At 34.1% G+C, this 17,613-nt stretch overlaps 1 protein-coding gene across 1 annotated transcript in view; it reads right to left on the minus strand.

The window, feature by feature from the left end:
* Window positions 1-5,061: 5,061 nt before the first annotated feature.
* LOC143227317 (sodium channel protein para-like) overlaps window positions 5,062-17,613 on the minus strand; it is a 124,123-nt gene continuing 111,571 nt past the window's right edge. The window contains exons 16-23 of the mRNA XM_076458773.1: window positions 17,046-17,220; window positions 16,303-16,464; window positions 14,649-14,844; window positions 11,560-11,678; window positions 8,697-8,871; window positions 6,894-7,034; window positions 6,061-6,180; window positions 5,062-5,228 (exon numbers count right to left, since the gene is read on the minus strand). Of these exons, the coding sequence (XP_076314888.1) occupies window positions 5,062-5,228; window positions 6,061-6,180; window positions 6,894-7,034; window positions 8,697-8,871; window positions 11,560-11,678; window positions 14,649-14,844; window positions 16,303-16,464; window positions 17,046-17,220 (1,255 nt within the window). The remainder of the gene's footprint in view (window positions 5,229-6,060; window positions 6,181-6,893; window positions 7,035-8,696; window positions 8,872-11,559; window positions 11,679-14,648; window positions 14,845-16,302; window positions 16,465-17,045; window positions 17,221-17,613) is intronic.

Consider the following 17,613-nt stretch of genomic DNA (forward strand, 5'->3'; position numbering starts at 1 on the left):
CTACACAATGGGCTATCCGTGCTTAGCCCATCACAGGTATCGAAACCCGGATTTTAGCGTTGTAAGTCCGCACACATGCCATTGTGTAACTGGAGGGCCTTAATAAGGCATCCGTAAGCTGTCGTTTTCGATCGTTACTTAAAATCAGCACTCGCTTCAAAACGAAATTAGCAAGTTAAAAAATTATTTGCTTATTAGATCCGTTAGAGTAAGATGATACGTTTTCCTTAACTTTCCAACAAGATAGTGTGTGTGCATTTTCTTATGACAAAGCCACATCTGGCTATCTGCTGAGCCCACGCAGAGGAATCGAGCCCCTGATTTTAGCGTTGTAAATCCATAGACTTACCGCTTGGAAACTATAGGCGAATAGCACAGAGTAACTTTACATGGAAGTGAGCAAACAACGAGAAAGATGACGCCGAACATGCTATAGGGGAATTATAATGTAACTGTTAATCTCACTATTCGTTACTAAAAGAGCATCTGAAGAGATAGCGGCTGGTGATATTGACCAGCTGCATTTCCTGTAGTCCATCACTTAAAGATAAAATTAAATTTGACGTTTTAGCTACTCTTCCCAGAATTTCCATGTCCATATTTGTTTTGTTTTTTTACATAATCAAGCACCAAGCTATACAATGGGTTACCTGTGATCTGCCCACCATGGGTATCGAAACCCGGTTTTAACGGTGTGAGTCTGCAGACATAGATTTACCGCTGTACCACTAGGGTGCCCATATTTGTTTTACTTCATTTATATTTGTTTGTTTACTTTATAATTAAAAGTATAAAATCAAATTAAGATGTAATTTAATACTGAAAGCATCAATAAGCTGTTTGTGTAAACGTAATCATAACTTACAAAACAATGACAAAGTCCAATCAACACCAAGCATTTGTGAATATTTTTTGAAGCCAAAAGCTAGCCATTTAATAATCATCTCTAGAAAGAAAACAACTGTGAAAATTTGTCTACAACAACGAGTATCTCTTTCAGTAAGATTCGGCCTTTAAGATGGACATCTTCAAGAGCTCTAATAGACAAAATAATTACAAAAGGAGGTTTTAGAAGCTTGAAGGTAAATAAAAAGAAACAACCAAAATAAGTTATAGATTAAGTACAAACTTTAAGTTAATGAATATTCGAGTTATAACAACCAGTTCATCTCTTGAACCACTACTTAACAGTTTCATTGAGTTCAGTATCCCACACAAATGAAAACCAATTAAATGTACAACTTTGTTATTTACTTATTTCTTGATCCTACATGATTTCTTAATATCACGAACATTTCAGAATTTGTTATGATTCATCATGTAAAACAATTGCTAAATGTACAGCTTATTTACATAAGTACTTTGCTATTTCTACCTAAAATACCAGATAAAATATCTTACCTAAAGTGAGAACATCTTTATAATCCAATGAATACACATTACATCTGAGAAAGTTAACTTGGTACCTGGACTAAGGTTTGTGGTACAGAAAGGTACATAGTAAATGTGAGAAAGTTAACTTGGTACTTGGACTAAGGTTTGTGGTACAGAAAAGGTACATAGTAAATGTGAGAAAGTTAACATGGTTCCTTGGACTAAGGTTTGTGGTACAGTAAGGTACATAGTAAATGTGAGAAAGTTAACATGGTTCTTGGACCAAGGCTTTGTGGTTGGACACAGAAAGGTACATAGTAAATGTGAGAAAGTTAACCTGGTACCTTGGACTAAGGTTTGTGGTACAGAAAGGTACATAGTAAATGTGAGAAAGTTAACATGGTTCTTGGACTAGGTTTGTGGTACAGAAAGGTACATAGTAAATGTGAGAAAGTTAACATGGTTCTTGGACTAAGGTTTATGGTACAGAAAGGTACATAGTAAATGTGAAAGTTAACCTGATACCTGGACTAAGGTTTGTGGTACAGAAAGGTACATAATAAATGTGAGAAAGTTAACCTGGTACTTGGACTGAGGTTTGTGGTACAGAAAGGTACATAGTAAATGTGAGAAAGTTAACATGGTTCTTGGACTAAGGTTTGTGGTACAGAAAGGTACATAGTAAATGTGAGAAAGTTAACATGGTTCTTGGACTAAGGTTTGTGGTATAGAAAGGTACATAGTAAATGTGAGAAAGTTAACCTGGTATTCTTGGACTAAGGTTTGTGGTACAGAAAGGTACATAGTAAATGTGAGAAAGTTAACTTGGTACTTGGACTAAGGTTTGTGGTACAGAAAGGTACATGGTAAATGTGAGAAAGTTAACATGGTTCTTGGACTAAGGTTTGTGGTACAGAAAGGTACCAGATTTTCTCAGCTTCTTGGTAAATATGTAAACCTTTAATGTACTTTTTGTTGGTTTTATGTAAGAAAACTGATGAAGAAACAGAAATATTAAGTTTCTCTCATTTCAGAGAAGTTGAGTAACCAAATATTCCATAGTGTTTCCAGTAGAAAAGATTAGTGTACAATGAAACATCAGTGACTTATCTTACAGTGATATAACAGGTGGTTTCCAGTTACATTGGTGGCATGTGCACAAATAAAAAGATAGAGTGCTATATATATTGCAATGTTTTTCTTTGTTTTTCATACATTTAATTATGTTTGACATTAAGAGAGATTTCCATGCTATTCTGAAGCTGTGGCTGGACTTTATGGACTACAGTGAGCTTTTAGTTAAAGTTAAATCTTTTTTATTATTTCAGTTTTTGGTTTAGATTCCTTTATTTGTGAGGGTTATTCTTCATCCCTTGTTAGTATTTTAACTGTGAAACAGGACAGATTCACAAATATCACTCTTTAGTTTTCACCACCCACAGAAACGTTTACTTGTGACTGGTTTTGGTCCTGATTTTTCTGTCTGTAATAAATATTGCTAAGTTCTGCAACTTGATATCTTTAGTTTCTTTTTTTAGGGCAGTCAGTCAGTCAGAGTCAGGAGTGTAAGATATGTACTACATTATCAGACACATCTTCTTTCCTTTGTGAGTTTAACCACTTACTCTGACAGAAGCCAGTGACCCTGGGAAATATCTAAGTTACTACCATGTTAATACATGAGAGAAACGAAGCATTTACACGATGTAAAGTTTTGTTAAAGTAGTAACTACTCTCAGTAAGAGAATCTTTAAACTAGAAATGTTTAAACTGGAATCTTTAAACTAGAAATAAGTTTAAACTGGAATCTTTAAACTAGAAATAAGTTTAAACTGGAATCTTTAAACTAGAAATAAGTTTATGGTTAAAGAGCTTTTACCAAATGAAAAGTTATATAATATTAAAAATATACAACAAATATTTAATAAAACTGGCTAAATTATTTTTATTCACACAGCATTGACATCTAATATCCAATAGATACCTCCTCTCATAAAATAACGCCCGGCATGGCCAAGCCGCAGTTAAGGCATGCGACTCGAATCTGAGGGGTCACGGGTTCGCATCCCCGTCGCATGCCGAACATAAACATGCCCTTTCAGCCGTGGGGCGTTATAATGTGACGGTCAATCCCACTATTCGTTGGTAAAAGAGTAGCCCATGAGTTGGCGGGTGGTGATGACTAGCTGCCTTCCTCTAGTCTTACACTACTAAAATAGGGATGGCTAGCACAGATAGCCCTCGAGTAGCTTTGTGCGAAATTCCAAAAACAAACAAACAAACTCATAAAATAGCTTTTCTCAATTAGTGCTGCCCCTATATTTTCAACAAATTTCCAACACTTGCCACTAGCCTTCCACCTTCCCCTTCTGCACATCCACATGTAAAATATCATGCAGCAGATCTCCACCAATAAGGGCACACACACAACCATAACCAGTGCCTTCTTTACATTTTCACTTGTTAATGACTTTGAAACTGGTCTGGAGAAATACACCACATATCGTAAAAAATAGGGAGGCTAGGTGGGAAATGTTAGGGGATGTATGTACTTATCAGAAATACATTTTCAGTTGAGGAAAACGTTAACTTCAATATGATGCTTTACACCTACTCACAAAACACTTAGACTTATATAATGAATTGGTGGTTTGCTGGTGAAAAATGATCCCCTTTAGAAAGCACCAAAGAAAAAAAAAAAAACTATGTGCTGTGGTACCAAAAAAATGAAACTATTACACCACACTACATCCAATCCAGATGTACCCTTTACTCTTTTTATGACTGTCATGAACATAAAAAAACATAGAAAAACATGAAGACATCACATGTTGTGTCAAGTGGATAGGACAACACACAATGTAGAGGTAGTTTGACCTCATCAGAGAATCACCTACCTCTTCACCTTGAAATGAAACTGAAATTGTTATGGAAGACGAGGCTTCCATGCCACTTTCTAACCCAACCAACACCTGATCCATCATGAACTGACATTCAGCAGATGATAGGTGTCAGGAAAAGCCTAGGGGATGACACCTCTGGTCCCAAACTGGACAGAACTGGGTATGTTTCTTCCACTTTGCAGTGAGATGAGGATGCCCAACCAGCACCTGATCCATCATGAACTGACATTCAGCAGATGATAGGAAGGTGGAAAGCCCTAGGGGATGACACCTCTGGTCCCAAACTGGAGCAGAACTGGGTATGTTTCTTCCACTTTGCAGTGAGATGAGGATACCCAACCAACACCTGATCCATCATGAACTGACATTCAGCAGATGATAGGAAGGTGGAAAGCCCTAGGGGATGACACCTCTGGTCCCAAACTGGGCAGGAACTGGGTATGTTTCTTCCACTTTGCAGTGAGAGATGAGGATACCCAGCCAACACCTGATCCATCATGAACTGACATTCAGCAGATGATAGGAAGGTGGAAAGCCCTAGGGGATGACACCTCTGGTCCCAAACTGGACAGAACTGGGTATGTTTCTTCCACTTTGCAGTGAGATGAGGATACCCAACCACACCTGATCCATCATGAACTGACATTCAGCAGATGATAGGAAGGTGGAAAGCCCTAGGGGATGACACCTCTGGTCCCAAACTGGGCAGAACTGGGTATGTTTCTTCCACTTTGCAGTGAGATGAGGATACCCAACCAACACCTGATCCATCATGAACTGACATTCAGCAGATGATAGGAAGGTGGAAAGCCCTAGGGGGATGACACCTCTGGTCCCAAACTGGGCAGAACTGGGTATGTTTCTTCCACTTTGCAGTGAGATGAGGATACCCAACCAACACCTGATCCATCATGAACTGACATTCAGCAGATGATAGGAAGGTGGAAAGCCCTAGGGGGATGACACATCTGGTCCCAAACTGGGCAGAACTGGGTATGTTTCTTCCACTTTGCAGTGAGATGAGGATACCCAACCAACACCTGATCCATCATGAACTGACATTCAGCAGATGATAGGAAGGTGGAAAGCCCTAGGGGGATGACACCTCTGGTCCCAAACTGGGCAGAACTGGGTATGTTTCTTCCACTTTGCAGTGAGATGAGGATACCCAACCAACACCTGATCCATCATGAACTGACATTCAGCAGATGATAGGAAGGTGGAAAGCCCTAGGGGGATGACACCTCTGGTCCCAAACTGGGCAGAACTGGGTATGTTTCTTCCACTTTGCAGTGAGATGAGGATACCCAACCAAATACATGTGCTGCACCAGCTATGACCAACACCAGATCTGACATTAACCAATGTCCAGAAGATGGTAGGAAAAGGACTATAAACCTAGGGTGCATCTCCAGTCCAACATCTCTTAGTAGAAGGAAGGATATTGGCCATAACACCAGGACTTAATAAGCTAAACTATCTCCAACCAACACCTGATCTCCAGGAACTCTGTCTGGAGATTCCAATCTGGGTGAGACACAGGGCAAAGAGAATGGGAAAAAGAAAATGAATAAAACATAAAGGACAACATGGAAGATAGAAACAAACTTTGTAAATTTGAATGTGGAAGATAATGTAACTCAACAGCCAAGTGAAAAACTCTGTCAGTCGTCCTCTAGAAGGTAGTGAATGATGATATCCTTGGCAGAGCAATCAAAAGCAAAAAGTATACCATTTATCCTGTTAAAATTTCAAACAGGAAGTGATCAACGAGGCAACATGCCTGGAAAAAATTTGGATTGTCCATTCCCACCCTCCAGCTTCATCAGGTCTGGTCCCTTGCCATATGGCACTCCTGACTGAGACAGACAAACGATAGTTGGTGAAAATGGCAGGGAAAAGCCTGCAAATAAGTGGAAACTACATCTAATCAGGACAAAATGGAGTCACTAAGAGCACAAGACACAGCATGGTCTGAATCAAAGAAAACACCCTGGGAAGAGTGAATAGGAGGATATGCAAACTGGTAAGTCTAAGATGTGTGGCAAGAACATCTAAAGTTTGGATACTCCAATAGCATACAACTACGAAATACCTACAATGGTAACACCTACTGAAGGTGAAGCACATTGACACTACTCAGAGGAATGAGAAAATTGTAAGAGGAGGTAAGATACTGTATTGGAATAAAACATTCTCAATGTTAAAATTATGATATTTTACAAAATAAATAACAGGCATTACCAAATGTTAATTAATAATTTCTCTCATGATAACTAAAAAACTGTGTCGAGTTAATAACTGAAACTTAATATTGTAATACAAGTCTACTGTTTGTCTTCTTAGATAACTTGATAATCTAGTATTAAATTATTTCTCATCTCCTTAAACAACTGAATCCTGTTGAGTTAAAGTTAATGCTTTTTCACAATACTTACTGTTAAATTATATACTTAGAATTATTAGTTTCCAACAAGAACTATATAATGTACCAATGTTAGACTACTGATCATAATTAAGGTGACTACCAAAGTTTCAAAGTACTTGTTTTCCACCATATGAAAACATTTTGATCGAAGTTTTCCCAAAATTTCCAGTATGGAGAATCGTCTTTACCCAGCACACCAGGGAAACCGCATGCGTAACAACAGTCAGGACAGCAGACCATGGGTTCCTCATCTAAAACCAAATCTTCTGTTGTCGATTCTATATTTTTAGAATCTATTACTTCTGTGTCTGTGCTCTGTGGAAAGTCTACTACAGAAGTAAACATACAGATGTAACTAGTGAAACACAAGGAAGCTAATTGCAGGTTTTATTTTAAAATATCTAACTTAGTCTTCACTGAAGAAAGATAAAAGATTGAGTGGTGCACACAAACCTGGAAAACAATTATAACAAGTAGAGCACGTACAATTTTAAGTACATTTTCTTTAGAAATTTTAAAGATATTTTTAACAAAAAAATAGGAAAACCCAATACTTAATGAATATGTAGAAATGAGAATTGTTACAGACTTATATACTCAACTGTCTGTGTCACAGCCTTATATACTTAAACAGTAAACATATATACACATAATGACTCAACTAGCCGTATCACAGTTTCGTATACTTAAACAGTAAACATACATACACATAATGACTCAACTAGCCGTATCACAGTTTCGTATACTTAAACAGTAAACATATATACACATAATGACTCAACTAGCCGTATCACAGTTTCGTATACTTAAACAGTAAACATACAACTTGTACATAGCTGTGTCACAGCTTTGTTTACTTAAACTGTAAACATACAACTTGTGTATATAATGACTCAACTAACTTTCTTACAGCCTTGTATATAGTTAAAACTTATGTAGGACAATGTTGAAACTAATAAAGCAGTCCAAATTTGTTTAAAAATTTTGATGTGTCAAGTGCTATGTCATGTAGACACACTAAAATAAAAACTGACTCCATGTCATACCTCATGTAGACACACAAAAATAAAAACTGACTCCGTGCCATACCTCATTTAGACACACTAAAATAAAAACTGACTCCGTGTCGTACGTCATGTAGACACACTAAAATAAAAACTGACTCCGTGCCATACCTCATGTAGACACACTAAAATAAAAACTGACTCCATGTCATAGCTCATGTAGACACACAAAAATAAAAACTGACTCTGTGTCATACGTCATGTAGACACACTAAAATAAAAACTGACTCCGTGCCATACCTCATGTAGACACACTAAAATAAAAACTGACTCCGTGCCATACCTCATGTAGACACACAAAATTAAAAACTGACTCCGTGCCATACCGCATGTAGACACACTAAAATAAAAACTGACTCTGTGCCATACCGCGTGTAGACACACTAAAATAAAAACTGACTCCATGTCATACCTCATGTAGATACACTAAAATAAAAACTGACTCCGTGCCATACCTCATGTAGACACACAAAATTAAAAACTGACTCTGTGCCATACCTCATTTAGACACACTAAAATAAAACTGACTCTGTGCCATACCTCATTTAGACACACTAAAATAAAACTGACTCCGTGTCGATGCGTCCGTGTAGACACACTAAAATAAAACTGACTCCGTGCCATACCTCATGTAGACACACTAAAATAAAAACTGACTCCATGTCATAGCTCATGTAGACACACAAAAATAAAAACTGACTCTGTGTCATACGTCATGTAGACACACTACAATAAAAACTGACTCCGTGCCATACCTCATGTAGACACACAAAAATAAAAACTGACTCCGTGCCATACCGCATGTAGACACACTAAAATAAAAACTGACTCCATGTCATACCTCATGTAGATACACTAAAATAAAAACTGACTCCATGTCATACCTCATGTAGATACACTAAAATAAAAACTGACTCCATGTCATACCTTCATTTCCTTCAAAATCTTTACTGACATCTTTTTTTCCATCATAGAAAGAAGACTGGCTTTGCTCATTATTATTTGATTTGTCCTTCCAGCCGTTCTGGCTTTCGGTTGAATTTATGCTCAAAGTATCATCATCTTTTTGAGGGTACACCTTAACACCCAGATGTTCTTTCTCCTTGCCAGAAATAGAAAAGGATAAAGACTACACCAATTATCTTTTTGTTAATCTGTCATACAACCCACAGTTTTTATTCTGTGTTTGGACAATGAATTATTGGTAGATACAGATTATATAATGTTGAAGAAATACCTACATGTCATCTCCAATAGAAAGCCCCATAGCAAGCTGGTAGTCCACACCTGCCTCTGGTTTACAAAGTTTTGATATAAAACTTATAATTTCAACTCTGCTGCTAATCACCTACAGTACACACTCTTACAGAGATATCGCTTACAAAACTTATAGTCCGTGATTTTGTTCATTACTCCATGTGGCTGCCATGAAGATAAACAAATGTGTTAGACTGCTTTTAATATGTTTAGTAAATTAATTCTCTTTCTATCACATTTAACTTGGTCATGTTTTCATTACATGATATGGTTCTTCATTTAATTTATTACTATAATCTTTCTAAGGTTTCATAAACATCAGTTTTATGTTGTGCTTTCTGTACCATGCAGTAACTTGCCTTAACACTAACATGTGCTGCTACCAGACTTTATAGTTACACAACAACATGAGCTGCTACCAGACTTTATAGTTACACAACATGTGCTGCTACCCAACTTTATAGTTACATAATAACATGTGCTGCTACCCAACTTTATAGTTACACACTAACATGTGCTGCTACCAGACTTTATAGTTACATACTAACATGTGCTGCTACTGCTGGCTTTATGGTTACATACTAACATGTGCTGCTGCCCAACTTTATGGTTACTGAACGTGTGCTGCTACCAACTTTATGGTTACATACTAACATGTGCTGCTGCCCAACTTTATGGTTACATACTAACGTGTAACAACTGCTGCCCAACTTTATAGTTACATACTAACATGTGCTGCTACCCAACTTTATAGTTACATACTAACATGTGCTGCTACCCAACTTTATAGTTACACACTAACATGTGCTGCTACCAGACTTTATAGTTACATACTAACATGTGCTGCTACCCAACTTTATAGTTACGCAACAACATGTGCTGCTACCAGACTTTATAGTTACATACTAACATGTGCTGCTACCAGACTTTATAGTTACACAACATGTCATATTAGTCTAACTCAGATATTAAGCAAACTTACATTGTTGAAGCTTTATAATATGCTTTTACTTCATAACCTTATACATATAGTAAATAAATATTGTTTCAGTGATAGTGCATGAAGTGAACTAGTTTTATACATATAGTAAATAAATATTGTTTCAGTGATAGTGCATGAAGTGAACTAGTTTTATACATATAGTAAATAAATATTGTTTCAGTGATAGTGCATGAAGTGAACTAGTTTTATACATATAGTAAATAAATATTGTTTCAGTGATAGTGCATGAAGTGAACTAGTTTTATACATATAATAAATAATATTTCAGTGATAGTGCATGAAGTGAACTAGTTTTATACATATAATAAATAATATTTCAGTGATAGTGGATGAAGTGAACTAGTTTTACACATATAATAAATAATATTTCAGTGATAGTGCATGAAGTGAACTAGTTTTATACATATAATAAATAATATTTCATTAATAGTGCATGAAGTGAACTAGTTTTACACATATAATAAATAATATTTCAGTGATAGTGCATGAAGTGAACTAGTTTTATACATATAATAAATAATATTTCATTAATAGTGCATGAAACAAACTAGTTTTATACATATAGTAAATAATGTTTAATTGATAGTGCATGAAGTGAACTAGTTTTATACATATAGTAAATAATGTTTCATTGATAGTGCATGAAGTGAACTAGTTTTATACATATAGTAAATAATGTTTCATTGATAGTGCACGAAACAAAATAGTTTTATACATATAGTAAATAATGTTTAATTGATAGTGCATGAAACAAACTAGTTTTATACATATAGTAAATAATGTTTAATTGATAGTGCATGAAGTGAACTAGTTTTATACATATAGTAAATAATGTTTCATTGATAGTGCATGAAGTGAACTAGTTTTATACATATAGTAAATAATGTTTCATTGATAGTGCACGAAACAAAATAGTTTTATACATATAGTAAATAATGTTTAATTGATAGTGCATGAAACAAACTAGTTTTATACATATAGTAAATAATGTTTAATTGATAGTGCATGAAACAAACTAGTTTTACATGTATGGTGAATAAGTAATATTTTATTCTTTTTTAATCTTAGTTTCATTAACAGCATTGGTCTTAGTATACACTTGTGATCAAAACAAGCTAACTACTTTCATTAATTTGTATCATGGCTTATGTAGGTAGCTTGGTTTTGATCAGAAGTGTATATATGAAGCCCTTAAAATTATTAATTCTTGAAGAAACTGATATTTAAATATCTCTTCAGGTTCTTTGAAACTAAAATCATTTTCAAATAATAGCTTTACTACTAAAAATATGGCTTACAATCCATATAATTACACTTCAAGAAATACAAGATTAACAGAAAGTTAAACAGTGAACATCTGGTGTGTTTTAAATGTTATAATGATTACTAAATGCAAAGCTAATATTTAATTTGTTTATAGTTAATATTAGGAACATACAAAGAACATTTTGTTACATCAAGTTACAAATATGTGACACCCCAAAGCGTCATGAAATACAGAACAGCTCTTAATATGAGAGCGATCCTTACCTTTGTTTTATTTTCTAACTCTCGATTTAAAATTATGTTCTTCGATTCGAATTTGGTAGATGAATGAAGAGAATTCTTCATGGAGTTATTATTAAGTTTCACAGTTACAGCTTTGCCATCTAAAAAATAATAAAATAAATTTTTCAATCACAGTACATGTATTATGACCCTTTACTTACAACCAATCATAATGTAAAAAGATACCTAATAATACATTTACATCATATATTTAAAAATGGCACTCTACTAGTGCTTTCTCTACCCATACATTTACATCATATATTTAAAAACGGCACTCTACTAGTACTTTCTCTACCCATACATTTACATCATATATTTAAAAACGGCACTCTACTAGTGCTTTCTCTACCATACATTTACATCATATATTTAAAAGCGGCACTCTACTAGTGCTTTCTCTACCCATACATTTACATCATATATTTAAAAACGGCACTCTACTAGTGCTTTCTCTTCCAATACCAGCAGTTTTTAAATATATAATTTTTCCTGCAAGTGGGTTTTCTCGTCATCATGGAATACATTTACGTATATGTAGCCAATCATTGCATAACAAATTATACATAATAAAATTATACACATGAAGTGAGATAAAATGAAACCCAGGCAATATTTCATGATGACATAAAACTCGAAGTAAAAATGGGTCTCAGGATGGTTAGTATGGGTATTATTACTTTTACTGATAAAGCAGAGAACAATGTTTTGACCTTCTTGGGTCATCTTCAGGTTAACAAAGAGAGTTTGCAACTGACTGTTGGCCAGGCACATGTCTTAGGAACAAGAGAGTAAACAGGTATGGGATTGTAGAGGGCATTGCAGTTAGATGTTTTGTTATTAATTAGCATAGATATAAAGGCGTTCCTTTATATTAGTTTATGTTGTTTCTTTATATAGTATTTTGGTGTTTTTTAATGGTTATGTTGTATTTATTTGATTTGCAGTGTTTAAAAATCTGTGAAGGTGTTTTTTTGTGTTCTTTGAATATGGTTTCTGCTTGTTTCTCCAATATAGAAATCATAGCAGTTGTTGCATTGTATTTTATTAACTATGTTGATGTTGTGTTTGTCAGTGTAGATTTTACATCATATGGACTTTAGTTTTGTTCCTGGGTTTTGAATAAATTTGGTGTTCACTGGAATGTTGTATTTTGATACAAGTTTTCTCCAAATGTTTGTTATTTTTTTGCTGATGTCAGGAACATATGGTATGCAGCAATGTAAGGTTTTGTAGTTTATCTTGGGATTTACTGTTGTTTGTTTGTTGTTGGTCTAGGTGCATGCATATAATTTTTTCCAACATCCTGGATCATTGTCATGATTAGTATCCTATATGATCACTTGATACAATGTTTACAAACAACATCCTGGATCGTTGTCATTGTTGGTATCCTATATGATCACCTAGTACACATTGCTTACTAATTTTTGCAGTGTTGTTTTCAGTTTCTAGTCTTCTACCATTTTTCAGAAAGACCTGAAAAATAATTTCTGTTCCAGTACTGTCCAAGATTTGATCTTGAATCTTCTTGATAGAGAGGATAGTGCGGCATCCAACTCATCTGACCTGATTTATAATAGTCTAATGGGTTATCTACTTGATTAGTAGAGAGTCTGGTGTTTTATCCACTATCTGAACTGACTTACAATAGAGTGTCTAGTTTGTTATCCGTTGTATGATGCACATGAGCGGGAGTATTACATCCTCTCTATCAAGACCTCAGATAAAATACTGATAAGTTCCACAAAAGAAATAGCGATGTTTATGACTTCTCTGCAAACAGCAGCTGACTAAATACTGATACTCAGCTGTGACAATCTTATCTTAACACACATCATCAATAATACAGGAAAGGTTTCATGAACTTGACACTTGATTTCATAATGAACCAAAAAACAAGATCTGACCTGTATTTAACATTGTAAATTTTGGTTATATTAAGTACCTGTGGTACATTCATGATGTAAGAAAAATACATTGGTTGAAGAAGTCTTGATAGAAATTAATAAAAGCCCTGTAACTGGTTACACTGTATTGGAAGTGAGATGCTTCCACCAGTACATTAATAAAAATATACACTTCCTGTAAGACCAGATGACCTTCCTGATGTCACCAAACTGTTTTCATATATACATATATATCACTCGTTTGATTACAACACCATTCTTAGTTTGTTTCTGAAGAAGAAGGTACACCTTTTGAAAGCACTTGGGTTGTGGTGTTTTTATTCATTAATTATACGTGGGATTTTGAAATAATATGTAAATATTTTTACTTTGTTTGATATACAATTATCTAGGTAAACATGACCACTTGAATAATGTTAAGTTACAATTATCTAGGTAAACATGACCACTTGAATAATGTTAAGTTACAATTATCTAGGTAAACATGACCACTTGAATAATGTTAAGTTACAATTATCTAGGTAAACATGACCACTTGAATAATGTTAAGTTACAATTATCTAGATAAACATGACCACTTGAATAATGTTAAGTGACTAATAACTCAAATTTCTAAAGACACACTTTAAGAGTTTAATAATACATTAATATGTAGCTTACCTTATAAATTTCAGGTAAGCAACTAACCTGGTTAATTATTGGTAATAGTTTAATAAAACATTGATATGTAGCTTACCTTATTAATTTCAGATAAGCAACTAACCTGGTTAATTATTGATAAGAGTTTAATAAAACATTGATATGTAGCTTACCTTATTAATTTCAGATAAGCAACTAACCTGGTTAATTATTGATAAGAGTTTAATAATACATTGGTATGTAGCTTACCTTATTAATTTCAGATAAGCAACTAACCTGGTTAATTATTGGTAAGAGTTTAATAATACATTGATATGTTGCTTACCTTATGTTTAATTTGATGTGTGTACCTTAACTTGTTTACTTAGAAGATCTAATGTGTCACATTATTTTAAATGTGATAATTACCCTGATAGATTTAGATATTTTACTTAGTTTTAGTGATGTAACTTTCCTGGTTAGCTTTACTCATTAGATCTCATTAAAGTATTTAAAAAACAAAATCTTGTGTACAGATCCTACCAAAACCTCGAATAGCAATCTCCACTCCTTCTGTAACCATGACATCTAGCTCTGTGTGTTCCTTAGGAGATTTCTTTTTCCTCATAGGAATGTTTCCATCAACCATCATGTCTCCAACTGGAGGATGGTCTTCCATGTCATCCCGATGATTTGGAGTCTGGTCTCCAATTTGGTTTCTTGCTTTAGGTTTTATGCTCTGTCCAAAGAAGTAGAAAAATGTAATGTTCTTAACTAGATATACTATACAGCTTTACTTGTCAGTGTACTAATTACACAGAAAAATGTAATGTTCTTAACTAGATATACTATACAGCTTGTCAGTGTACTAACTACACAGAAAAATGTAATGTTCTTAACTAGATATACTATACAGCTTGTCAGTGTACTAACTACACAGAAAAATGTAATGTTCTTAACTAGATATACTATACAGCTTGTCAGTGTACTAATTACACAGAAAAGTGTAATGTTCTTAACTAGATATACTATACAGCTTGTCAGTGTACTAATTACACAGAAAAATGTAATGTTCTTAACTAGATATACTATACAGCTTGTCAGTGTACTAACTACACAGAAAAATGTAATGTTCTTAACTAGATATACTATACAGCTTGTCAGTGTACTAATTACACAGAAAAATGTAATGTTCTTAACTAGATATACTATACAGCTTGTAAGTGTAATAATTACACAGAAAAATGTAATGTTCTTAACTAGATATACTATACAGCTTGTCAGTGTACTAATTACACAGAAAAGTGTAATGTTCTTGACTAGATATACTATACAGCTTGTCAGTGTAATAATTACACAGAAAAATGTAATGTTCTTAACTAGATATACTATACAGCTTGTCAGTGTACTAATTACACAGAAAAGTGTAATGTTCTTAACTAGATATACTATACAGCTTGTCAGTGTAATAATTACACAGAAAAATGTAATGTTCTTAACTAGATATACTATACAGCTTGTCAGTGTACTAATTACACAGAAAAATGTAATGTTCTTAACTAGATATACTATACAGCTTGTCAGTGTACTAATTACACAGAAAAATGTAATGTTCTTAACTAGATATACTATACAGCTTGTCAGTGTACTAATTACACAGAAAAATGTAATGTTCTTAACTAGATATACTATACAGCTTGTCAGTGTACTAATTACACAGAAAAATGTAATGTTCTTAACTAGATATACTATACAGCTTGTCAGTGTAATAATTACACAGAAAAATGTAATGTTCTTAACTAGATATACTATACAGCTTGTCAGTGTACTAATTACACAGCAAAATCAAATTCATGAAACTTACTTTCATCATGCACATGTATATATATACACATACATACGTACACATACTGATAACTGACTAATGTTACACAACGGTGCTAATAACTCAATGAATTAAATTCATTTTCATTGTATGTATATATATATATATTGATAACTGACTACCATTAGAGTATCCACATGTAAAAGAAGAATGTATTTCACCCAGTCAAATGATTTAGAAATACAATACTTTCAAATATAAAAGAATGCTAGATTTTAGATATTACAGGCAAAACATTACTTTGATACTCGAGAAATACCTTGAGAAGTTTGAGAATATTAGATTTCAGCAATTCAGTTGTTCTAGAAATACCTTGAGAAGTTTGAGAATATTAGATTTCAGCCATGCAGATGCTCTAGAAAATCTATTGAAGGCTTCCTGCAGCCCCTGAGTGTCGCGGCTCTCTGACGATGGTGCTGACAAGTTGGATGCTCCAAAGGAAGAGAGCAACAAGGCAAGAAAAAGGTTCAGCACCTAAGTAAGTGTGGATAAAAATAAGTAGAGTTGTCATTGACAAATCGCAGAGAGAATCTATGGTTTAGCTGACCACGAAAGACGTATGTAGCATCTTATGTATACAAAATTTTAAAATTCAACTCAGACTGAGTGTGTAAAAGACAAAAATATAAGCTAAAGTCACTATTCTACATCATGACACACTTTACATAATGTAGATAAATTATTCCAAGTAAAGGTAAATGCAGTGACAGACACAACTAATGAAATTAAAGACAAATAAAAATAATTACACTGAACAGATGTGTACAGAGCTAAACAAGAAACTGTCCAGTAGCAGTTTGTGGACAATAAAATTGCTCATAAGGATCTATTAGAGAGATTAAAATGGCTGTTGAACTTTAAAAGTTGGAGTGAGTGAGTACCGTTTCTTCTATATAGATAGATCGATAGAATACATTACATTTTTAAAGAAACTTGTATCATGGAAGATAGCAATACAGTGGTAAAAAAATGATAACAATGACCATTCTAGTGGCAGACTGACTCTAATCAATCTTTAACTGTCTATAATAACAAAAATTCTGAAGATAACTTACCACTAGGTTACCAATGACTACAGTTGCTAAGAAGAAAGGAATGCATGACCACCCAGACACTAGCATACAATCCCACATGGACTCAATCCATTCTCCACACAGGACTCTGAATACAATCATGAAAGAATGCATAAAGTCCTGAAAGTTCCAACGTGGCACCTGTCCATCAGGAAACCTGTGTATCATGGACAAAAAACATATAATGTTTCAATAATTCTTAGCAGTGCATGAATTGAGTAGCCAATCCCATTGTAAAATATCATCCATGTTGAAATATTACTTCATTGAGTAAACTGGACTCAATAAAGACACAAGTGGACAGCTACTATTGTACTGGTTATCTTTAAACCATATAACATCTTCATCAAATATTAGCAGAGATGCCAACTATTTCAAATGACTGAGCGTAATGATTGTAGACAGAGCCCTTGATCATTTGTGGCTACTAGGCCTGACCAATGTTTCTAAACTGTTTATTATTATATTATTATTATAACTATTATTAATTACTACTGCTATAGATTGCTCATTTATAACTGTGTTTTGTGTATTTAATAAATGAATTTTA

The sequence above is a fragment of the Tachypleus tridentatus genome, chromosome 9 (assembly GCF_004210375.1).
Source record: "Tachypleus tridentatus isolate NWPU-2018 chromosome 9, ASM421037v1, whole genome shotgun sequence".
NCBI classification, from domain to species: Eukaryota; Metazoa; Arthropoda; class Merostomata; order Xiphosura; family Limulidae; genus Tachypleus; species Tachypleus tridentatus.